The 26,442-nt window shown below is 35.9% G+C and overlaps 1 protein-coding gene across 3 annotated transcripts in view; it reads left to right on the top strand.

Moving 5' to 3' along the window:
• KDM4B (lysine demethylase 4B) overlaps nucleotides 1-26,442 on the top strand; it is a 282,960-nt gene that overhangs the window by 37,893 nt on the left and 218,625 nt on the right. For all 3 annotated transcript variants that reach the window (XM_051971832.1, XM_051971833.1, XM_051971831.1), the window contains exon 2: nucleotides 18,752-18,917. In XM_051971832.1, coding sequence (XP_051827792.1) covers nucleotides 18,752-18,917 — 166 coding nt within the window. The remainder of the gene's footprint in view (nucleotides 1-18,751; nucleotides 18,918-26,442) is intronic.

Genomic DNA, 26,442 nt, shown 5'->3' with positions numbered 1-26,442 from the left:
TCCCTTGCCTCTCATCTCTTCAATTTTTTTTGAGATCATTCTAATATAATTGACTCATACCTATGTTCCCTGTCTATGTAAATTTTAAACTTCCTTACTAATGATAAAGTTCTCAGGAGTTACATGTCACATCTTTCCATATAGGATTATAAATAGTTTATCTTTTTTGAGTCCTTTATGATTACTCTTTTATGTTTACCTTTTTGTATTTCTCTTAAGTCTTTGAATGTAAGATTTCCTGTTCAGCTCTAGTATTTTCATCAAGAATGTATAAAAGTCCTTTTTCATTTCTCCTAAAGAATTATACTCAGTTTTTCTTGGTAGGTGATTCTTAGTTGTACCCCTAACTCCTTGCTTCTTTGCTTTCTAGAATCATATCATTTTCCATGTCCCCCACTCCTTTAATGTGGAAGTTGCTAAATTTTGTGTGATCCTTACTTGTGGCTTCATGATATTTGGTTTTTTTTTTTTTTTTTTGTTTGTTTGGTTTTTTTGGCCAGGCAATTGGGAATAGGTGATTGGCCAGGATCCCATAGCTAATGAGTACCAATTGTTTGAGGTTGGATTTGAATTCAGGCCCTCCTGACTCAGTGATAGGCTAGTGTTCTATCCACTGAGTGATCCAGTGTCCAGCTTCATGAGATTTGAATTGTTTCTTTTTGCCTGTTTAAAGTAATTTCTTCTTGACCTGGTAGTTCTGGAATTTGGTTATTATATTCCTAGGAGTTTTCAAGTGATTTTCAAGTGATTGTCAGTCAGATTGTTGTCAGACCAATTTTCCTTTATAATTTCTGGAAATATGTTTAAGCTTTTATTATTATTATTATTATTATTATTATGGCTTTCAGGTAGTCCAATAATTCTTAAATTAATCTGTCTTGGATATATTCCTAGATCAGTTGTTTTTCTGATGACATAATTCATAATTTCTATGCTTTTTCATTTTTTGGACTTTATTGGTCTCATAAAGTCTTTGGCTTCCACTTGGCCCAATTCAAATTTTTAAGGAGTGTCTTCCATAAGTAAATTTTTGTGCCTTCCTTACTGTTAGGTCAAGTCTGTTTTTTAAGGTATTTAGTATTTTTAGTGCTTTTTAAAAAATAGGCTGTTAAATCTCTTTTCATAATTTTCTTGCATTACTCTGATTTTTCCCTCTATTTTTTCTTCTACTGATTTTACTGCCTTCTTTAATTCTTCTAGGAATTCTTCTTGGGCCTCTATGCAATTAGCATTTTTCTTTGAGGCTTTGCTTATAACTGTTTTCACATTTTTGCCTTCTGGGTTTGTGTCTTGCTGTTCCCTGACACAGTAACAGCAATAGGTTTTTATGGTTAAGTTCTTTTGTTATTGTTTGCTCACTTTTCCAGCCTATTTCTTTACTTGGAACTTTTATGTTAAAATTGGGCTCTTGAGGGTAGTGAGGCACTGTCCCAAGATTCAGTATTTTGTGTGTGTGTGTGTGCGCGCCCGCACTATTTTCAGAGTTGATTCTGGGGTTCTGTAAGTTTTTGGTGCTTCCATGGTAGTGTGATCTAGGGAGAAAGGTGGTGACTGCTCAGACTGAGTAGTGGCATTGCTGAATCAAAAGATATACACAGTTTTATATAGCCCTTTGGCCAGAATGGTTAGATAAGTTCACAGTTATACTAATAATGCAGTAGTGTCTCACTTTTTCACTCCCCTTTCAACATTTGTCATCATCTTTCTCTGTCATTTTAGCTAATCTGATAGGTGTGAAGTGGTACCCCAAAGTTGTTTTAATTTGCATTTCTCTAATCCATAATGATTTAGTGTTTTTTCACATGACTATAAATGGTTTTGATTTCTTTCTCTGAGAATTGCAAAAATTATTTCCCAGCTTTCTGCTTCCCTTCTAATCTTGGTTGCATTGGTTTTGTTTGTGCAAGAACTTTTAAATTTAATGTAATCAAAGCTATCCATTTTAGATGACAGGAAAAAATAATGATAAATGTTGGAGAGGATGTGGGAAAACTGGTACACTGATGCATTGTTGATGGAGTTGTGAAATGATTCAAACATTCTGGAGAGCAATCTGGAACTATGCCCAAAGGAGTATAAAAATGTGCATACTCTTTGATATAGTGCCCATTACTGGGTTTGTATCCCACGGAAATCATAAAGGAGGGGAAAGGACCTACATGTACAAAAATGTTTGTAGTAGCTCTTTTTGCAGTAGCAAAAAGTTGAAAAAGGAGTGGATGCCCATCAGTTGGGGAATGGATGAACAAATTGTGGTACATGAAGGTAATGGAATATTATCATTATGGTCAAAATGATGAACAATCTAATTATAGAAAGGCCTGGAAAGATTTACAAGAACTGATGCTGAGTGAAACAAGCAGAATCAGAATCATAGTACACAGTAATAGCAAGAATGTGTGATGATCAACTATGAAAGGCCTGGTTTTTCTCAGCAGTTAAGTGATCCAAAGCAAGCCCAATAGAATTTGGACAAAAAAAATGCCATCTGCATCCAGAAAAAGATCTAAGGAGAATGAATGTAAATTAACATATGCTATGTTCACTTTTTTTTTTTTATCTCTCCCATGATTTTTCCCTTTTGCTCTGTTTTTTCTCCCAACATGATTCATAAAGCAAAAAAAAAAAAAAAAAAAGTTAGCCATTTTACATTGCAAAATTGCTGGTATGGCTTATTACAATAGTTTTCTACTTGGGCTCCCTTCCTCAAATCGTTCTTCTTACTCCAATTTATTTTCCAATAAGCTTTGGAGATTTTAATATTACATGCTTTATAACTAACTCTCTCTCTCTCTCTCTCTCTCTCTCTGTGTGTGTGTGTGTGTGTGTGTGTGTGTGTGTGTATACAAAATATAAGCAAACATTTATGTGTTAGGCACTGGAGATATAAAAAGCAAAAACATAATTACTGCCCTCAAGGAACTTATTCTAACAGCTTTCAAAGAACTGTGTACTAAAAAGGAAGATGGGGGTCCTTTGGGAGGGAGAATAAGACCAGGAAAGCCTTTTTGGAGAAAGTGGGATCTGAACTGTTACTGAATTTCTGGAAGGAAGCAGGGAGATAGTGTGGAGAGAGCAAATATGGAGAGGGAGGGAAATTGGAGACAGGCAGTGAAATGTTAGTAGTTGGAGTGTGATATGTGAGGAACAGAAAGAAGGTAGATATTGCTGGTTCATAAGCGTATATGGAGAAGTATAAAATAAAAAAATGGTTGGAAAAATTGAGATGATTCAGATTTTGAAGGGCTTTAAAAGCCAAACACAGGATTTTGTATTTGATCTTAGAGGTAGAAGGGAGCCACTAGAATTTATTGAGGGATTGGGTTTAGAATAGCATGGTCAGAGAAAGCTGTGAAGTGCTGATAGAAGTTTTAACATACATAGAATACACTTTTTCAAATTGTTTATGTTCTTGTTTTGTTCTTGAAATAGAGTGATATGATCCCTATATTAGATATCACAGCCAGTCAGTAATCTTTTACTAAATACTGTTCTAAGACCTTGGGTTACAAAAGCAAAAACACATTTTTTTATCCTCAATAGCTTATATTCTAATAAAAGAGATAACTTGTAAACAACCCTCTTATCTATATGATATTGATGTCTATGAAGGATAAACTTGATAGGAAGGAAAAAGGGGGGAACAGAGAGACAGGAGCAAGAAGTGACCAGGAAAAGGTTGCCTACAGAATGTAGAACTTGAATGAATTTTGTGAAGCCAATTGAGGAAATTGAGAAGGGAGAACATTGCAGATATGGGGGATGCCAGTAAAAAAGCAGGTGGTTTCAAATAGGAGTATGTCTCATATGTAAGAAACAACAAGAAGGCAGGTATTGCTAGAGGGTAGAAAGTGACAATGATAGAGATGTCAGATTGTGAAGATCTTTAAAAACAAAGCAAAAGATTTTATATTTTGTCCTAGAGGTAATATGGAGTACTGTAGTTTTATTGGGTGTGAATGTTGATGTGATAGTAATGGGGGATAGGGTGGGGGTGCCTTAAGGCATGCTTTAGGAATATCATTTTAATAGTTGAATGAAGGATGGGTTGGAGTAGGAAGAAACTTGTGGCCAGGCAACATGTTATTGTAGTGACAGGGAAGATGGTGGTGTCCTTACCTGTAAGAGATAAGTTTAGAAGGGGTTTTGGGGAAAAGATAAGGAATTTTTTGGACATATTGAATTTGAGATGCCTGTGAGACTTCCAGTTCTAAATGTCCAAAAGACAATTTGGAGAGATTTGAATAGAGATTAGGGCTGGATATATAGATCTGAGAATTCTCAGTATAGAGATGATAATCAAACCCATGAGAACTGAAATAAGATAAGCCAAAGAAAAAAGTATAGAGAGAAAAGGGGTGAGAACCCAAGACAGCTTTGGGTGACCTCCATAATTATTGCATGCGACTTAGATGAAGATTCAGTAAAGGATACTAAGGAATATTTAGATAAGAGGAGATCCAGGAGAGGCCAGAATTCAGACTAGAAATCCAAAAAGGAGAGATTATATAGTAAAAGAGGGTGATTGATCAATAGTGTCAGATAGTGTAGAAAGATCAAGAAAAAGGAGAATTGAGAATAGGCTACTAGATTTAGCAATCAGAAGATGATTGGTAATTTTGGAGAGGGTAATTTCAGTTGAATGATTAAAAAAAGTCTGAAGCAGGGTTTAGAATTGAGTGAGAGCAATGGAGAGTGCCAGAGACCATGTCACATGAAGATGGCTTTCTTGAGATTAGCCAAGCAAGGGAAGAGAGATGTATATATCAGTCAGTAAACATATTTATTAAGTACCTACTATGTGCAAGCACCATGCAAAGTACAGGAGATAAGAAAAGAATCAAAAGACTGTCCTTGCCTTCAAGCAGCTCAATTCAGTGGGGGGAAGAAATAACATACAAACATGTATACAAAAAGTGAGCTAGCACCTACAAGATAAACAGGAAATAACAGAAGAATGGCACTGGAATTAGGAGGCATTGAGGAAGGCTTCCTGGAAAAGGTGGAATTTTAGTTTTGAAGTAAGGAAGCCAGGGAAGTCAGTGGTCAGAGCAGAGGTGGGGGGGGGGGGGCAGGGGAAGTCTTTTAAGGATGGGGCAATCGGAGAGAATTCTGGGAACAGAGAGATGAAGTGTTGTTTACGGAATAGGCAGGAGGTCACTGGGTTGAAGACTGATGTTGGAGAATAAAGTGTAAGAAGACTAGAAAGACAGGAGGGGGCTAGGTTATAAGGATTTTGCCAAATAGAGCATTCTGTATATTCTCCTGGAAACCATAGGAAACCACTGAAGTTTACTAAGTAAGGGAATTACATGTTTGAACCTGTGTTTTAGAAATATCACTTCAATGACTGAATGGAGGATGGATTGGAGTGGGGTAGAGATTTGAGAGGTGATCTAATGGCAGGCTGTTGCCTTAATCAAGGCATGAGATGATGAGGGCCTGCACCAGAGTGTGGGGCATGGATCTAGGGTTTCTTAAGGTTGAGGAAATTTTGGGTCACATGACCTACAAGATGGTAAACTAGACATTTTTTTTGGATCCTTGCCTCTCAATCCTCTTCAAAATAGAAATTTTGCTCAAGAGATAAAACAATTTCAACTGTCCCTGACCTAAGATAACTAAAACTAGTTAACTAATAACAAAATTTAATAATCCCTAATTTTATTGTATCCTCTCTCATGACCCATCCTACTCAAGGATTGTACAATCCTCTCAGTGTCACAGAAATCTTAAATGGAGAAACTTGTTCAGACAGTGACAGTGTAGTAGCATTCTGTGCCTCAACAGAACTCAGAAAGTAAGCTGAGGAATGGAAGACACTGCAGACAGGACACGTGTATATGGCTCTGTGCCATTCCTCTGAGCCTGACGGAGACACTGGCACCCAGCTGGACCTAGCTTTGGGCTCCTGCAACTTAGTTGGGGCAGAGATCAAGGCTGAGGAACTCTGAATTGCCTAGTATGGGAGGAGGCAGAGTTGGCTTTTTGAGGTTCAGCCCCCAGAGAAAACATACTTTAAAAGAAATGAATTTTAAAGGGAGCCCTATTACAGAAAGAAGAATTACCCCAGATATCTCAGGAAGCAAAAAACTAAAAGACTGTGAGCTAGAGCACATGTAGAAGAAAAAGGAAGTTCTCAGTAACTGGCATCAGTTTTGGTGTGGAGGAAGCAAGGCTCTCAATTTAGAGGATGGGAGAAAGGAAAGGTGGAGATCGGGGGTAGGCTTGATTGCTGTGATAAGTGAGCAGATTAAATTAAAATATTAGTGTAATAAATTAGAGGGAAGTAGAAAAGGATTGCCTTGCTGCCAATTGAAATTGTGGCATAAAATTAAAGTGGATTCATCATTTAATGGATTTCTTCAGGTTCTGTTCAGCCACCTATGAATAAGTAAAGGTACTGGATGGTAGAAGTAATCCAAGTTTGGGGTTTGGCAAGACAAGGATAGAGGGGGAGAGAATTAATGAACTCTGGTTTAGAAAATTATATTGAACCTAAAGGATTTAGATAAGGGAGGAAACCATAGTGAGGGCTGGGATGGTGACTTAGAAGGAATTGAAGAATGGAGTAATTTAGAGCTCAATGAGGAGGTGAGGATGAAGAACCAGGGTTACTGTAAGTGAGTTGTAAGGCATCATGGAAGATGGAAAGATAAAATTAAAATGATCAGCTAAAGCAATTTCAGTCCTCTCAGTTTGCCTTAAACTTTCTATTAGTCTAAACTCGTATCATGTCTTTCCAGGGTGAGTGTAGCAGCCTCCTGATGGATTAGTCTCCGCTTCTCAAATCTTTTCCTACTTCATTCCAACCTTAACACTGCTGCTGGAATAATTTTCCTTAAGCACAGATATGAACATGTTCCTCCTAACTTAATCAGCTCAGTAGCTTCCTGTCACTTCCAAGTTAAAAAAAATTACAAATTTCTTCTGTTGAGCTTTTAAAACCTTATCTTTCTATATCCTTATTGGACAGTATGACCTCTCTAGTCTTCACAGTGCATCTTCTATCTCTGTGCCTCTGTATTGACATGACTTCCTACAAGACTTCCCTCAGGAACCTTGTACATGAAAGTTTTCCTGCCTTTCCTCCCAAACTTATCTTGTATTGAACTATTTTGTATCCTCTTTATATTCTGTGAGAATAAATGCACTCGTTTTTCCCATTACAGTGTTAACTCCTTAGAAGTAAGATAATTATTGGTCAGTTGACAATCAGTTAAGTGTTTATAAAAGTTCCAAGAATCTCATCCATTATATTCCTGACAAATAACGTTGAAGACTAACAACGATGAGGATCTCATTTTCTATAGAGGTACAGCCCATTCCATTTTGGGAGGTTCTAATTGTTAGAGAATTCTTTCTAGCCAAAAAAATTGTTTCTGCAAATTCCAGCCATTGTTTCTGATTCTGCTCTTTAGACCAAACAAAATGAGGCTCATTCCTCTTACCCATGTTCTAAAACTTGAGTTAAGGTGCCTATCTTACCACATATAATTAGAGACCAAATAATTTTGCCCAGTTTTTATTTTCCTTTTTGATGATAGCTTACTGTAATGTTCTCTCTAAAATGTAATGTTCTCTGTTGAGGTTTTGTGGGGGTCTCTGGAGGCAGCTTTTGTTTCAGTTCAGTAATCACAAGTGCAGCTAGGTGTTAAAATCCAAATCCTTTATTGTCTCCTAAAAAATTCTAATCTCCTTCACTTGGGGCTAGACTAGTTTTCTGGAGACCTTCCAGATTTTGGTTTCAGTGGAGAAGCGAAGGAGGAGAACCTGCCACCACTTCTATGTCTTCCCTATTTCAGATTCTGGGTGAGTTTGTCATGCTCTCTTATCATAGGTGTGAATCTTGTGGAACTATATTAAGTACTAAGTACATGTACTGAACTAGAGAACTGTTAAATACCATGCTAAATAACCATTGTCTCTATTAATTCCACTGACTTAGCACTTTGTAAGAATCCTTGTTTCAAATTCAGAGTTCTGGCCCATAACAGCTTACATTTTAAAAAAATCTTTACAGTAGAATTTTGAACTCTTTTACAATTCAGATATATGGACATGTTAGAGCTTTTATATTTTTTGTAATCTCCCAGGCCATTATCTAGTATGTGATAGTAAAATTGGGGTGGGGGAAAAATTAGCACGATGCTAAGTGTTTTAAACATTATCTCAATTGACATTCTCATCAACCATGGGAAATTGGTCTCCAATTCTATAGTTGAAGAAAGGCAAACAGGTTAAGTGATTTGTCCAGGACATACTCTTGTCATGCAGCTAGTAAATATTTGAGGCTGCATTTGAACTCACATTTTTGTCTCTGGGTCATGCTCTATCCAGATGGTTTATAAATAATTGAAGAACTGAAACTTTAGAAATATATCTGGTGCTTGATCTCTAAGTTATGCTGTAGTTGGAAGCTACAATTTTATTATTTTATATGGATACATCTGTTTATTTTTGCTTGAACAACATCCTCAACCCTCTGTTACTTTCTGTGAAATTAACATGTCAAAGCTATCTTTTTGTAATTTATCATATGGAATGACAATATATATATATACTGCTTTTTTATTGGCAAAACACACAACCTTCTTGAATTGTAAGCCAAATTGACTTGCACAAAAGCACCCCAATCCTTACATTTAGACCAGTTACAAAGCTTTTTTAAAGAACTTTGTGCTCCGTGAGCTGCCAGGCTGTGAGATATATAAAAACCAAAATGAAATAATCCTTGGGCATTATGATAACTAAATGGACTAAATACATCATGTATATTATCAAGTAAATAAAAAAGTATTTACAAAGTAATTGGTTTTAGGAACCATTGACATTGACTTTAGGTGAGCTTTTATTGGCTGAGTTAAATGCTTGTCCTGAAGCTTAGTCATTGCCCCACAGCAAGCAAATGGATAGTTAATTAACACTTGAGGACTTTTCCGAATTGTTTTTAGACTGAAGTTCTTATTCCTTTTCCTTTTAAAGCCAAATGTGGACTTTTCTTTTTTGGATAAATGATGCTATACTAAGCCAGTTTTCCTTAATATTTTTAAGTCCCTAAATAGGTGGTTTGATTTAATAAGTGGCTCTAAAGTTGAATATGGAAATTGTATAGTTTAATGGGACAGGATTAAGATATCTTCCAACTTAATTTTCTTCTTAAGAGCCTGGTAAGACTTGGGTTATTTGGTAATTTGTGCTACCCATTTGTGAATATTTTTAAAAATATTTTTTGCATGTTACTTATTTTTGTTTTGAGTTATAGAAATATAACTTCCAGGCTTGTGTGCAAGTTGATTTCTCTCTCTGGACTTCAGTTTTCCCATCTGTAAAATGAAGGGTTTGGACTAGATGACCCCTTAGTTTCAACATCAAATGACTGTCTCCACAATATTAGTCTTTTATTATTTTCAGAGTATATTTCTCTGTTAGATTACTTACTGACATAATAGACTAATAAATATGCTATCTCATATGCTTATTGTGAGAAATGACTATAAATAGTAAAATGCTACAATTGAATTATTTTGGGATTTTATAAAAATTATGTGGAACTTTCCAAGCAGTCCCTGTTTAGAATGAGACTAGGTTTTTTGGTTTGGTCTTTTTTTTTTTTTTTTCCTGCTGTTGTTGTTGTTTTAATTTTTGCTGCCCTACATTTTTTTTTTTCACCAACAAGCATACATGCTCTTTTTGAGCCTTCACTCCTATATATTGAAGATTTTTTTCCCTAATATGCTAAAGGGAGACCTGACTTCATTAAAGGTTATATAACAGTCATGAACCTTTGTGTCATTCTGTATCATTTACAGAGATTTTCCTTACTAGTCTGGCAGGTATGTGGAGCAAATATTATCTCTGTTTTATAGAGCAGGAAAATCTGAGGCTCATGCATAGCTCAAAATGGTAATTGGTAAAGAGAGTTTTAGGAAGAGAATGTTCTTGTAATAGGTTTGTATATAGCATATAACTATATTTTTGAGACCTCTTAATATTTTGATGATATTAAATAGTCAAGCATGAAGCCAAGCTGAGGCTTAAATTTAGGTTTCTTGACCTAAATTCTAGAACAGATCATTAAAGTGATAGTTGATGAAAATAGGAAGAGAAGCAGTGATTCCTGGCTCACAGAAAGCCTTCATGATTTCATCAAGAACAGGTTATACTGGACTAACCTCTTTTTTTTTTTTTTTAAATAGAATCACTAAACTAATAGATGAGGGCAATGCTGTAGATATAGTTTATCTAGATTTTAGCAAAGTTTCTGATGAAGCATTTCTGTGCAGTTCTGATTCAGATGTGTACATTATGTGATCTAATACAATCAAATTCTGAACTGATTGGATGGATAAGCCAGGCTTTAAAGGAATTATTAATGGTTCCATGTCAGTGTGGTAAGAAGGCTCCAGTGGAATGTCCTAGATGATCTCTTTTTGATCCTATGAATTTAACATTTTTAATAAGAGCTTCGATAAGGTAAAGATGATATGCGCTTCAAATTTGCAGAAGGCTGGTTGGGATAGCTAATACAAGGGATGACAATAAATGTCCAGGAAGATTTTTTTAAATGTCTTTAGTAAATTTATTTTTAATACACATTATGTTATGAATCATATTGGGAGAAAAAAATCAGAGCAAAAGGGGAAAAACATGGGAGAGATAAACAGAAAAAAGAAGTGAACATAGCATGTGTTCATTTACATTCAATATTCTTGGTTCTTTTTCTGGATTCAGATGGCATTTTCTATTCAAAGTTTATTGGGATTTCTTTGAATCACCAAACCATTGAGAAGAACCATGTCTATTATAGTTGATCATTGCCTATTCTTGCTGTTAATGTTATAGTGCACTCCTGGTTCTGCTTGTTTTGCTGAACATTAATTCTTTCCAGGCCTTTCTGTAATCAGCTTGTTCATCTATAAGTAATATTCCATTATCTTCATATACCACAACCATACTCCATTTGATGGGCATCTATTCATTTTCCAATTCTTTGCTACTACAAAAAAGAGCTGCTACAAATATTTTTGTACATGTGGGTCCGTTTTTCCTCCTTTAGGATTTCCTTGGGTTATAGACCCAGTAGAGACACTGCTGGGTCAAAGGGCATGCACAGTTTAATAGCTCTTTGAGCATACTTCCACATTGTTCTCCAGAATGGTTAGATCAGTTCACAACTCCACTAACAATGTATTAGTTTCCCAGTTTTCCCATATCTCTTCCAACATTTTATCAGTTTCTTTTCCTGTCATCTTAGCCTTTCTGAGAAGTGTGAGGTAGTATCTCAGAGTTGTTTTATTTTGCATTTCTCTAGTCAATAGTAATTTAGAGCATTTTTTCATATAACTATAAATGGTATTTTTTTCATCATCTGAAAGGGGTCCAGAAAGATCTTGACAGTCTGGGACGCTGAATCTACAAAAATTAACTTTATAAACAGAAGAGAGGAGGTGTAGTTTAAACAGCCATTGTTTTTAAAAATGATCAATATGTGTCCCTCATGATGTGTCAGCCAAAAAAGTTAATGCCGTCTTGGACTCGAGAGAGAGGGCTTTTAGGAAAAGGGTGATCCACCTAACCCATTGTCTTTTAACCTTATTTGGCCACAGAAAAAAGTGAAGAGGCTGGGAAATCATTGGCCCAGGAATTTTACAGTTGGGATCCTTTTGTGTACAGATTGGAGTAGTAGGTGGCTGCTGAAGTCGCTTCCAAAATTTTAAATTTTATGATTTTGTGAACTTTTGTATGACTGTTCTACAGAAGGAAGGAGGATTTGTCAAGTCAGAGTTGTTGGAACTTCTTGAAAAATAAAACATTAAAATTATCCTTCTCAATTTTAGTGTAGTGGCCAGTGAGTAAATACTGTAGGTCATCTAAAACTCCTCTTGGACTTCTCAGCAGCTGTTGCGCCACCACCACAATAAAAGAATTCTTGAATATCCAGTGAGGCCAAGATTGGCCTATTGATAAGAGTACTGTAGTATAAAGACCATTGGATTTGGAATCAGAAGATCTGGATTCAAATTTTGGCATTGATGGTTACTAGTGACCTTCTTTAGTTTCTTGTAAAATGAAAAGGGAGAGAGGGTTAGAAAAAGTGGACTAGATCGATTTTGAGGTCTCAACAACTCAAACAGCCCAACAAAATTGAAGCAAGTCAATTAAAATAATCTTTCCATGTTTATGTCCTCAATGCTGTATAAAACACAACAATATTCTAGGCTTTGGGAAGATCAAACATGGAGTAAGAAGATATGTTTCTTGGCCCTGAAGCAATTTACAGTCTAATAAAGGAAGACCTACATATAAAGCAAATACTTAGGGACTTAAGTGTAACCTGCATCAAATTCTAAATTGTGACTTAGTTGTAGTTCAGAGAGAGAGAGAGAGAGATCAGTGTAGGACAAGTAAGCATCAAACATTCATTAGTGTGCTCTGTATCAGACACTCTGTAAAACCAAGAAGTGCTTTATTCATGTAGAAAGCAAGACTTGGGTAAGGAGAAGATGGCATTACAGAGAGAGTACAAATTGATTCTTTGCAAATATTTGTCACATGCTAACTAATTAGTAGCATTAGTTGGAGTTATAAAGATGAATAAGACTTGATTCTTCTTCCTGGAGATAACTTACTAAAGGAGCTAGTGCTGAAGAAGTACAAAGAACTGGGGAAGATCTCTTTTGTCTTGGTTTCAGAGAAAGTTGTGGGGGAGAAGTGGACTTTGAGACTGGAAGTTGAAGTCGAATTAGAATTTCCTTGGGGTGATTGAGATGTGTGGGGAGGGGCTGAGTATTAACATTTAGGGAGCAAAAGGTTTGACTGGAGCATCTAATCTTGGAAGGGAAGAGTGGGAGGTGAGGTTAGAAAAGAAAGGTAGATTAGGAGGTTGGGCTATTTCTTGAAAGCTTGCTAATGAGTTAAGCAAAGGGTGATCACTGATTTTTTGAAAAGAAAAATGACATGGGAACTAAGCTTTTATGAAAATGAATCTGACAGGTAGTTTGTATTGGAGAAGCAAAGGAGTGACTCGAGTATGAAACTCAGTGAGTTTTTTGGTTAGAATGCTCCCAGTTGAACTGTTGACAAAAAGGGTCTGTAAGCAAGACTTTTTAGAGGCAATTGTTAGTGATTTTATTAGGGTGGGGAGAAAAGGGAGTCAAAGATGATTCTGAGATTTTGAATTAGCTGCGAAAGCAGAAATCACTGATTTTGATGGAGATGGGGAAGTTCAGTGTTTCAGTAGTTGAAAATCGAGGAAGATGAAAATGGGTTTCTTGGAGCTATCTAAAGGAAATAAAAGATAGCTTTAGAGGGAATAGAGAGTGTTTGCAAATCACATTGAGAAGGCAATGAGAGTGAGCGAAGAAACCTGGAATTAGATGTATGAATGAGGAATAAGTATGGATTGATGACAACCCTGAGGAGACCCACCCATTGGAATAGAGGTTTCCTGTTAGGGAGTAGTGCAAGATCAGTTTGGCTAAATAAATGGGAAAAGAAGAAGGATTATGAAGGACTTTGACAGAAAGACAGACAAGAATTAAGATTTAATTTAAATCTAATTCCTGGGAACAGATGGGTCTTTTCATAAAGGACAGTATGAACTGATACAGACATGGGCTTCCCACAGAAAAAAAGCTTCTGAGTATGTTGACTTTACCAACAGCCCTCTTGGATTTCAGCCTTTAATGGAAGTGGAAAAGTCTTGTTTGACTAACTTCTCATTTCACCTAATTCATAATAGCTATTTGAAAACAAGATGAAAGTTTCATTAGTAGGCATCTACTGTCCTTGGGTGGTTAAGAATTGCCAAGGAATATTAAGCATTTTTATTACATTTTGATGTCTGTTTTCCAAAATTATGCTTTTTATGTCCCTCCCTTTGCCCCAAATTGGAACTTTACAATGTGAATAAAACAATGAATGAATTTGTTGCTACTTTTGATTTTTATATCTTTAACAAGCCTGTTATATAAAATGTGCCTTATAGACAAACCCCCTATTAAGGGATCAGTGCTTTAAGTATTAATGAAGACCACCTCCTTCATTTTACAGATGAATCTACTCATTTAAATGACTTTTCAGATAATGGGAAATAGTAAATGGAAAGATTTGACCTCCACAATCCAAGCCCTTTGAGAAATTTAAAAGAGTTCAGAGGGAAATTTTTAGCAAATCCTTTAGGTGATGCTTTTTAGTGATTCCCATGCTTTTTGGTGGCAAAGGCAGGCATGGTTACTCTTGGCTAGACAGCCAGGTTATAGGGTATTATAATGGGAACTTTCTAGTATTGTTAATACTATTGAATTTCTTTGGATAGACTTGCCTAATAGCAAATTCCATAGCAAAATGTTTAAAAGAAAGAGTTCAAGTATTATTAATTAATAAAATCTGGTTCTTGGATCCAGTAATTTTTTTTTTTGCTTGCTATCAAAAGGCATTTTATTTACTAATAACAGTTTTTTCATCTTTACAAAGGGACTCCTTTAGCTTTAACATTGTAGTCTACATTTTGAAGGTCTTACATTAGCTTTGAGAAGCATATTTGTTAATGGAATGCCAGATCAGTGCCCCTTCCCCCATTATGTTTCTATTTGACTTTTTGCACTACTAATATAATCATAATATAATTAATTAGGGTTTTATAACTCAGAGCTTCCTTAATTAGCCAAAGAACACCATAAACAATTCATGGCTTCTAGAGAACTTTTAGTGAGCTTTGTTCTTTCTGTACAAGTTTACCTGCTGGGAACAAAATAAGGAAAATAGAACCACACCATGCATAATAACTACAGCTTAGTATGTGACAAGAACAAAAAAGCCCGCACAAACCCAAAGGTGAAGGCTGTGTAATTAGGAGGACCAAAAGCTTTGTCTCTGAAAAAGAAATGAGAAAGCCCACATTCCACCTCTCTTCTTTGCCAGTGGAGATTGTGGATGTGAAATATCACATACACTATCAGATGTCATTAAAAAGCTTGTTGGTTGGTTTGGCTTTAGGAAGAGAAGTATAATCACTTGTTAATGAAGATAATGTAAAACCAAAAAGAGGTTTAAAAAAATTGACTCACTTAGCATGGGAATGTTTTGACCTTTAAGCATTTAATTTTTCAGTGGTTTACCACTTGCTACCATATAAGTCCTTAAAAAATGCTAGTTGATTGGTTTTTGTGTAAATTATACAGTTGATAATATTTGTGTATGTATGTTTGTGAGTATATGTAATACTTGTATGTGTATGTATATGTTTGTATGTGTGTACATATGTATTATATATATATAATATATAGATAAATAATATAGATATATATATAACTAGGGGTGCTATTGATAGAGCTTGGAGTCAGGAAGATTTGATTTCAAAACTAGCTTCAGAAACTTGTGACTTGTGATCTGTGTGACCCTGGCCAAGTCATTTACCCTCTGCTTCAGTTCAACTCTTTAAATCACATTTGTAAAAAGTGCTTACCACAGTATCTGGAGGAGGTGCGATAGGAATGCTTATTCCATTTCCCACCCTCCCCCCATATTATGAAGAATGCTATACTGGAAATTAAGAGATTTGGATTTTAATTTTTGCTCTGTCATATTCATCATATCATTTCACTGTTTTGGGTCTGTTTTCCCATCTGTAAAATATACTTGGTAATTCATTGGGCTATTTGTGAAAGAGCTTTCCAAACTTTAAAATCCTATTATTTATCAACACATTTAGATATTATGATACTTGCTGTTGGAGGCTGACATTTTTCATTATATTCCCAGCATCTAGCACTGTTCCTTGCACATTGGAGATGCTTTAAAAAATGTTTATGAAAAAAAAAGTTTGCTTATTGAATTGGAGGACCAAGTCTTCAACTCATTTCTCCAGAATTAGCTACACCAAACACCATTCCATTATATTATGAGGATTTTTTGTGCTGAAAGCCGTTACTTTGGAAAGTGCCTGGACTACTTGTATTTAAAATTACTTTCTGTCATATTCATTCTCCCAAAGCTTCTGTTCAAAAAACTGAGTGTAAACATCCTTTCTGGTATTTTAGTCAACTGTATTCCTAGAAGGAATGATGCCCTCTAGTGACATCAGTGAGAATATTTGGGAGGGGGCAGCCTTTGTTTTGCATAAAAAGTTTGGATTGAATTCTTTCCCTCTTATTTCACAGAAAGCAGTTTTGCAGTGCAACTAAAGTACAGCTTAATCTCAAAGTAGTTGATTTTGTTTCCTTAAAAAAACCCAAAACATTTTTGTCAATTTCATTGCTAGCTATCAATTTTTATTTTAGTGCTAAAGAACCTGACATAAGAAAGTATGGATTTAACAAAAAATGAACAATTAATAACCATTTTCCTAGCATTTATGTAGATGTGCATACATAAGCCCTTCATTTCTTCCAGCATAGAAGAATTCAGTTGTATGTTGTCTTTAACTGTAAACCAAGTCCTTTGATTCCAATAATAATAATTTAATTCCTCACAATTGTAAAAAATTTTAGTGTTACCAAAGCATTTTCATATACTTTATTTCATTTTATCTTCATGACAACCCTGTGATATAGACAAAGATGATGGTATTTCTAGCATTTATTAAATACCTATTATGATCCAGCAATTTCTGCTCTCTAGGAACTTACATATTCTGTTTTGGGCAAAATAGCATGCATGTAGGGTACATGCTGAAGATATAGAGAATAAATACAAGGTAATTAAAGGGTAGGGCAGTATTATTTGGGAGAGAGGGGAATCAGAAAATGCTTGCTACAGAAAGTGAGACTTGAGGTAGGTCTTTAAAAAATTTTTTTTTTTATTAAAGTTTTTTATTTTCAAAGCATATGCATGAGTAATTTTTCCAACATTGACCCTTATATAACTTTTTGTTGTAAATTTTCCCCTCCTTCCTTCCACCCTCTCCCCTAACTGGCAGATAGTCCAATACATGTTAAATATGTTGAAATACATGTTAGATCCAACATATGTATACATATTTATACAGTTATCTTGTTGCACAAGAAAATCAGATCAAGAAGGAAGAAAAAGAAAAACTGAGAAAATGCAAGTAAATAACAACAGAGTGATAATGCTATGTTGTTTTTCACACTGTTCCTATGGTTCTCTCTCTCTGTAGCCAGTTCTCTTTATCACTGCACAAGTGGAAATGGTTTGAATCATTTCAAGGTTGAAGAGAGCCATGTCCATCAGAATTGATCATTATATAGTCTTGTTTAATGATCTCCTGGTTCTGCTCATTTCACTTAGCATAACTTCATGCAGTTCTCTCCAAGCCTCTCTGAAATTATGTTGCTGGTTGTTTCTTACAGAACAATCGTATTCCATAGCATTTATATACCACAATTTATTCAGCCATTCTCCAACTGAATGGGCATCCACTCAGTTTCCAGTTTCTGGCCACTACAAAAAGAACTGCTACAAACATTCTTGCACTTGTGGCTCCCTTTCCCTCCTTTAAAATGTCTTTGGGATATAAACCCAGTAGAAACACTGCTGGATCAAAGGGTATGCATACTTTGATAATTTTTTGGGCATAGTTCCAAACTTAAAAGCCAGGTCTTAAAGCATTTTAGGCCTAAAATGTTGTAACAAAAACACAACAAAGGAAAGAATAGTTGGCTGGACTGGAACTGGAAGGGAGAAAGTATGCATATGGAGGCTGGAAAATTGGTCTCACAATAGGTTATATAGGGTTTTTAAAAAGCCAAATGGAGAAGTTTGTAATTGGAGAGGCACTATGGAGCCATTGAAATTCATTGAATAGGAGAGGAAAATCACTATGGCAGCTGTGTGAGGAAGAATTGAGAGTGGGGAAAAACACTTTTGCAGTTGAGAAAACAAATTCAGAGGTAAAATGACTTGCCTGAGATCATTTAGCCAATCATGGAAAAGTCAGGATTAAAATTTAGACAGACCTTCTGACTCAAATGACTCTTAAGGCTCTTCTAAAATTTAAAGTTTTAACAATTGATGTGAAGTAGATTATATGCCTATTGACACTTTCATTTTCAAGTGTACTGATTTGTTTATGGTTAACTGTTAATGTATTAGGAGATTTTGAGCCTACTGTTTACTGAATAAGTCCTAGGTTAATTAGTTTTTGAAATGTTCTTTTGAAGGGCTGTTAGCCCCTAGAACAGTAACCACCAGTTAAATAAACAAGCCATTAGGTAGGTAAAAAACAATTGTGAGGACTGGCAGAATCCAGTGTGCCCAGAATGGATTATGAGGGATAATTTGTAGGAAGAAATTAAGACATATACAAAAGACCATCTGCCTCTTCACCAAGGCTAGTGATGGTATCTCCTGCCAAAATACAATTAAGAAGTGGCTGAAGACTATTGATTTCAAGATAACAACTTGTGTATAAATGTGTGCTATAAAAGCTTTATTTCTGCTGATGCCTTTAACTGTCAAAGTATACTAAAAAACGTTCTTTCCTATACTACATTTCTATATAAATTGGAGGCTTTTCTATTTTTAGATTCATATAAAATCATCTTAGTGTCTTGGATCTGCTTTTAAGAAAAATGAATTAGTGTTTTCTATTGTTATACAAACTTGACCATCTCTTATTCTCCACTTAGTCTTGTGTAAATTTTTAAAGGCTTTTTTTTTTTTTATTGGTGGTAGTGGTGGTGGTGGTTTTTAAAGATTCAATGATGAAATCTATATTAAGGCAATGTTTTCCTTATTAACTTCTGTTTTTTTTTTTTGTTTTGTTTTGTTTTGTTTTGTTTTGTAGGTTTGTTACTGAGCCATTTGGAATCATGGGGTCCGAGAATCCAAGTCCACAAAACCCAAGTTGTAAGATCATGACCTTTCGTCCTACGATTGAGGAGTTTCAGGACTTTGGGAAATATGTGGCCTACATTGAATCCCAAGGAGCTCACAGAGCAGGACTTGCTAAGGTTAGCTAAGAGGCTTATGAGTACTTTCCCTTTAGTTTTCTTACTCAGAATTTCGGTCTTAGACTCTTTTATTTCTATTTTCTTTTAAAGGCCATTCATTTATTTAGTGTAAAATTTCTGCTATATTTAAAGCACTATACTAGACACACTGGAAGACTCTCACAGTTTTTGTTTTTTTGATGAGGTGTAATTGGGGTTAAGTGGGGTTAATACAGGGTAACACAGCAGTATTTGATAATCTAGAAATCGCCTTGTCTATTCTTCTGCCATCTCCTCCCATCCCCAAATAAAAACGGAAATTCCAAAAGAGTGTGAAGATTAATGTAACCTAAAGAGCCATCTCGTTCATTCAACTTCTTAATTTTATAAGTGAGACACTTTGAAATACACAGATTTGTCCCAGGTCATAGAAATAGTGTCAGAGGTGAAAGTTAAACCCGGGTCCTTTGACTCCAGAGTTATTCTTGGCATTACTCCTCCCTTCTCATATTTTAGTTGACCTCACTTTGGGAGATAATAGTGGGATGTGACTACCTTTTTTCCTATTCTACCTATTAAAACTTAACTCTATGAGTTCTCCATTCTTTCTTTCTTTAGATCACTCTTTGAGGAAGTGTAGCCCTTCTCTTTTCCAAAGCCATGCATTCGTGCCTTTGTTTCTTTCCCTGCCTATCTTCTGAGAACTTGACCCTTTGATCATTGTCTGGCTCTAATATTTATTTTCTCCTTAGCTATTGGCTTTTTATCTACATTGTAGATAAATACACTGTACATAAGTTTAGATCTCCCTCATACTATAAAAGGAAAAATAAAACAAAACTTTACTTGACCTGGCCATCCTTTCAAGCTTCCATCCTACATTTCTGCTACAGTTCACAGCCCAAGTGCATGAAAAAAAGTAATCTATATATTTAAATGGACAGTATTGTTTACTTACCTACTTCACAAGAGTTGTTGAAACTTATTAAGTTACATTATTTAAAAACTGTTCTTAGTCATTAAAAGGCCAGAAACTTAAAAAAAAAAAGAAAACATAATCTACATTGATTACTGTCACTTACTTAGTTTATGCTTTTTTATTTGCCCCTTACATTTTATCTTCTGATCCCACCATTTGATAGAAATAGTTTTATCTGAGATTACTTTGTCTTTTAACTGCTTAATTCTTTGGAATTTAGTCTTAGTGGAAGCGAACTCTTAAGAGGAACTTGAATACCATGGAATCTTGGAAGGTATATCCAGGAAATCAGGTGATATACTCCATTGTAGAGAGGAAAATTGCTCTTCCCTTCCATTCTCCCAGCTTCCTTGTGCTGTATTTGATTCTGGCCTTCAGGACAAATATGAACTCTCCATAGAATCATTTGACACTCTTTCTACAGAGTGCTTCTAACTTAATCTCTGCAGGCTCATTTCCTCTGATTCCCTTTCAAATGCTTCACATTCCAGTTTCATTTAACATTATGTTAGCTGTTGGTGGAGGATCTCATCTCTCTCTATCAGTCATTGATTTGCATTTTAGAGAAGTCAAGTGACATGCTGGGACATCTAGGTAGTGGTTGGAACTTGGATTCAGATTGATTTATTCCAAGTATAGCATCTTTTTTTTTCTCCTTTTATATATATTTTTAAAAGCTTCTCTATGATGCTTTAAAAAAAAAGCATTGCAGTTAAATTCCAGTGCTTCCCTTGCATCCCAGTAGAATCCTCATTTTTAACAAGTACAAGCAAATACAACTTAGAAATATGTGCCTGTCGATCTGTACTTCATTTGGTACCTATATTCATTCCACTATTTCTGCCAAGAGGTGAGAGGGATGCTTCCTCCTCAATCCTTATCTTATACCTCTTCCTGCCAGCCTTGCTTGGTGGCACACGTGCACATAGAGGAGTGGAGATGCCCTTGTGTCCACTTGCTTTGCCTTTTTATTTGTCACCTGTGTGACTTTTGGTAAGTCATTGAACTTCCATGTGCTTCTAATCTCATTAATAAAATAAGACTAGATAAACTTAAAAAGCCCTTTTAGATTTACATCCATTATCATGATTTATCATATTTTATTATGAAGACTTAAAAGTATATGATTAACAGCAAGAAAAGCAAAAATATAGTAGAATAAACACTACTCTTAGAATCAGGACTTGAACTCAGACCTTAGGACCCTATCACTTCTTATCTTTGGGGCCTTGGATGATTAATTTTACTTGTCAGAGTCTTGTTTTCTTAGCTATATAAAGAGATAATGATAAATTACACTAGCTTATCTTTTAGTTGAGATGAGAAAAACACCTTGTAAATTAGTTCCACAGAAATGTATATTGTCAGCAATCTTTATTCTTGTCTTTTATGAGACCAGAGTTCTGTGGGAAGAAAAGTGCAACCCACTTTGCCCTTGTGAAACTTATTTCCTAATAGGGGAGGTAATAGCAACTTATACTTGTATATAGAGAATATACATAAGGAAGATACTGATGGGGAAGTGACCAGGGAAGATGACATTTGGGGTGAGTTTTCACAAAAATTGCTGATTTCATGAAGAAGAGGGCAGGAGGAAGCATGTTCCACTCATGGGAAACAATCTGGTCAAGGTAGGGATGTGCAATATCGTATGTAAGGAACAGCTAGGAGGCATTTTGACTGGACTCGAGTGAAAGGGAATGATGAACAGACAATCAGAATGGTAGGTTGAATCTGGGAATGAGGACCTTTAGATGCCAAATACTCAATCCTAAATATTATAGGAGGAGATAGTGGCACAATCAGACTGAACTTTAGGGAGATCATTTTGGCAGTTGTGTGGAAGATGGAGTGAGAAAACTTGGGGCAAGAAGGCTGCTGGGTGCTTATTGGAATAGTCAAAACAGGAAAATGTGTGTGTGTGTGTGTGTGTGTGTGTGTGTGTGTATCAAAAATAATAACTACTAAATATATGCAAGGTAGTTTGGGAGGGAGGTAAGACACTAGCAGTTGAGAAGTCCTGGAGACTCAGGAAAGACTTCATGAAGTGTAGAGGGCTGAAACTATTGAATTCAATGCACTGAGGTCAGGACTGCTGAGCGCTTGAGGCTAACTACTGATTGATCAATACTCTATGGGCATTTGCTTGGAAAATGGTCCTTTCCACTATTCGTACTGGCTCAATGATTGGTATATTATAGGGGATTGTAGGAGGGACTAAGGGGTGGAGTAACACTAGCCAGGGTTACACACCCGGGGGTAGACGAGGAGGAAGATGGTCGCGGAGATTCTGCTTTCCATCCTGTTCAATCCTGCGTCTAAGACCAAGAATAAAGACGGACTTTTGCTTATCCTGACTCCAGCTGATTCTGGGTTGTCCTGGGTGCTAGCACGTTATCACAATGAAGATGCTTGAACTGTGTCTTAAAGGAAGAGAATGAAACAAAGGCGTAAAGGGAATGAATTCTAGACATAGGGAATGGTTGGTGTGAAGATGTGGAGAGGGGAAGTGGAGTATCCTATGTGAAGAACAGAGAGAGGCTAGCTTGGCTGTGTAATCATGTATAGCAAGGCTGGAAAGACAAATAGGGTTAAATTCTAGGGGGCTTTAAAGGTAAACAGGGAAGTTTCTATTTTATTTTAGAGATATGAAGAAACTATTGGAATGGGTTGATTAAAGGAGTGAGGATGAGTAATAGATTTATATGTAAGGAAAATTGGTTGGGCAACAGTGTGAGATTTGTGAAGGTAGTGAGAGACTTGAGATAGGGAAATCCGTTAGCATATTGTTAACAATAATCTAAGTAAATCATAATGAGGACCTGAACAAAGGTGAGAGCTATGTGAATGGAAGTCAGATGGTGAGAGATGATCTTAAGGTAGTGACTGATTGCAATGTAGGATGAGAGAGGGAGAGTGAGGAGTTGAGTATCACACCAGGGTTATGAACCTAGGAGACTAGAAGGATGGTGGTACTTTCCCCAGAAGTTCCCCCTAAATAAGGAAGTTTGGAAAAGGTAAGGGGAGGCTTTAGTGGGAAAGAGTGCCATTTTGGACATGCTAAGTTTAAGATATCTATGGGACTTGTAGTATGATCTGTCCAGTGAGTAGCTGATGATGTGGGACTAAATGTGAAATTTAGGTTAGAGTTTGGAACTGGACACAGATTTGAAACTTTCCATAGACAGCTACACCCAAAGAAAGAACACTGGGAGATGAATATAAACTGCTTGCATTTTTGTTTTTCTTCCCGGATTATTTATACCTTCTGAATTCAATTCTCCCTGTGCAACAAGAAAACGGTTCGGTTCTGCACACATATGTTGTATCCAGGATATACTGTAACCTATTCAAAATGTAAAGGATTGCTTGCCATCTTGGGGAGGGGGTGAAGGGAGGGAGGGGAAAAATTGAAACAGAAGTGAATGCAAGGGATAATGTTGTAAAAAATTACCCTGGCATGAGTTCTATCAATAAAAAGTTATTTAAAAAAAAAGAAAAGAAAAGAAACTCTCCATAGAGACAGTGGTTAAACTAAATCTATGGGAGTTGATGAGATTACTTTGAGATAGAATGAAGAGTTTAGAAGGAGAAGAGTCAAGAACATAGGTCAGAATCTTTGGTAACATATATGGGTACAAAGCATAGTTTGGATGATTAGTCAGTAAAGGAGACAGAGAACAATGAGTTTGGAGAGGGAAGTGTCAGTTGAGTAATGACAGGTTGTTCAGAAGCCTGCATGTTAAATGACTTGAGAAAGGGAAGAGTGATGAAGGATACAATCTACTGGTTAAGAGGAAAGGGGGCAACTTGAAGTGTACATGTAAAAGCCTTGGTGAGAAGGGCTCCTTGTTTGTCAGAAACTGAAGGAGATGAGGTCAAGGGATTTTATAATAATGAAAATGAGAGATGAGGGAGCCTTATTGAATGGGCTTCATTTTTTTTTTTTTTTCCCTTTAAATAAAGTAACAAAGTTCTTAGCTGAGTGCCCAGGAGAAGGATGGGAGGACTGTGAAAAGGTCTACTAGTTTTGGCAATTAAGAGATATTAGGCAACCTAAAAAAGTAATTTCAGTTGAATGATGGCATTAGAAGCCATATTGTAAAGGGTTGAGAAGTGATTGATAAGAGTGTAGATAGGTAGTATAGGTAGTAAGTGTGCTTTTTCTTTTCTTTTTATTTTATTAAAGTTTTTTATTTACAAAACATATGCATGGGTAATTCTTCAACATTGACCCTTGCAAAACCTACTGTTTCAAATTTTCCCCTCCTTTCCCCCACCCTCTCCCCTTCCCCTAGATGGCGGGTAGTCCAATACATGTTAACTATGTTAAAATATATGTTAAATCCAATATATGTATATATAGTTATAGAGAGTTATCTTGCTGCACAAGAAAAATTGGATCAAGAAGGGAAAAAAACTAAGAAAGAAAACAAAACAACAGAAAACAAAAGTAAACAACAACAGAAAAAGTGAAACTGCTATGTTGTGGTCTACACTCATTTCCCATGTAGATGGTTCTCTTCGTCATTGAACACTTGGAACTGGTTTGCATCATCTCATTGTTGAATAGAGCCACATCCATCAGAATTGATCATCTTGTAGTCTTGTTGTTGCCATGTATAATGATTTCCTGGTTCTGCTTATTTCATTTAGCATCAGTTCATGTAAGTCTCTCCAGGCCTCTCAGAAATCATCCTGCTGGTCATTTCTTACAGAACAATAATATTCCATAATATTCATAAGCCATAATTTATTCAGCCATTCTCCAACTGAGTGGATGGGCATCCACTCAGTTTCCAGTTCCTTGCCCCACTACAAAAAGGGCTGCCACAAACATTTTTGCACATGTGGGTCCCTTTCCCTCCTTTAAGGTTTATTTGGCATATAAGCCCAGTAGAAACACTGCTGGATCAAAAGGTATGCACAGTTTTATAACTTTTTGAGCATAGTTCCAAATTGCTCTCAAGAATGGTTGGATCCATTCACAACTCCACCAGCATTTATCAGTGTCCCAGTTTTCCCACATCCCCTCCAACATTCATCATTATCTTTTCCTGTTATCTTAGCCAATCTGACAGGTGTGTAGTGGTATCTCAGAGTTGTCTTAATTTGCATTTCTTTGATCAATAGTGATTTAGAATACCTTTTCATATGACTAGAAATAGTTTCAATTTCTTCATCTGAAAATTGTCTGTTCATATCCTTTGACCATTTATCAATTGGAGAATGACTTGAATTCTTAGAAATTCGAGTCAATTCTCTAAATATTTTAGAAATGAGGCCCTTATCAGAACCTTTGAATGTAAAAATGTTTTCCCAGTTTATTGCTTCCCTTCTAATCTTGTCTGCATTAGTTTTGTTTGTACAAAAACCTTATAACTTAATATAATCAAAATTATCTATTTTGTGATCAGTAATGATCTCTAGTTCTTCTTTGGTCACAAATTCCTTCCTTCTCTACAGATATGAGAGGTAAACTATTATATTTTCTTCTAATTTGTGTATAATATCATTCTTTATTTCTAGATCATAAACGCATTTATGTATGGTTCAGTGCCTAGTTTCTGTCATACTAGTTTCCAATTTTTCCAGCAGACAAATAGTGAGTTCTTATCCCAAAAGCTGGGGGTCTTTGGGTTTGTCAAACACTAGATTACTATAGTCATTGACTATTTTGTCCTGGGAACCTAACCTATTCCACTGATCAATTGCTCTGTTTCTTAGCTAGTACTAAATGGTTTTAATGACCACTGCTTTATTTAATTTTAGGTCTGACACAGCTAGGCCATGAGTGTGCCTTTTCAAAGAATTTTTAGTGTAAGTGAAAAAGTTTTGACTTTTTTCCATTTCTGAATCCGAAACTTAAGACTAAAATCTTATAGTATAGGTTCCTGTATGTACCTTCTTCATGTACCTTTCCCAGGTACATTGAGGAATCAGAGAAAAGTGGCTTTCTTGCTTCCATCCCAAGGAACTCTGGGATCATAGGAAGTTCATATTTTATTTTATGGGAAGACTTCTCAGATTTTGTCTTGTGGCTTATTATTGTTGATAACATTGATAGAACCCTCAATTTGGAGTCAGAGGACTTGGGTTTTGGTTCCAAAAACTGGTTGTTTCTGCGTGATCACAATCATTTGGTGAACAAATCATTTCTCTTCACTTACAAAATGAGTGGATTGGAGTAGATGATTGTTAATGCAATAGATCTATGAGGAGTTTACAGAATTTTATTCAGAATGTTGTATTTACTAATTTCTGTTGTACTGTTTTAGTTTTTCCTTGTCTTTCAACAACATGAAATGCACTTAAGAGATTCTCTGAACGTAAAGAAAAAGCAATATAGACTATTGTCTAGAGCATGGGATTTGGAGTAGAGGAGCTGAGCTTAAATTCAGCCTGACATTTGCTCCTTATGTGACTGGGAAAGTCATTTAATCTCCTTCAGATTTAGTTTTCTCATCTGAAAAATAAGAGAATTGGACTAGATGACCTGATCCTAAAATGTTGTCTACAGAGCAGCAGCTTTGAACAGTCAGCAATTGTAGTTCAGTTTTTGAGTCT

Source organism: Antechinus flavipes, chromosome 1, assembly GCF_016432865.1.
Source record: "Antechinus flavipes isolate AdamAnt ecotype Samford, QLD, Australia chromosome 1, AdamAnt_v2, whole genome shotgun sequence".
In the NCBI taxonomy this organism is placed as follows: Eukaryota; Metazoa; Chordata; class Mammalia; order Dasyuromorphia; family Dasyuridae; genus Antechinus; species Antechinus flavipes.
The sequence above is the reverse complement of the archived record's forward strand: the minus strand, read 5'-3'. Positions and strand labels throughout refer to the sequence as shown.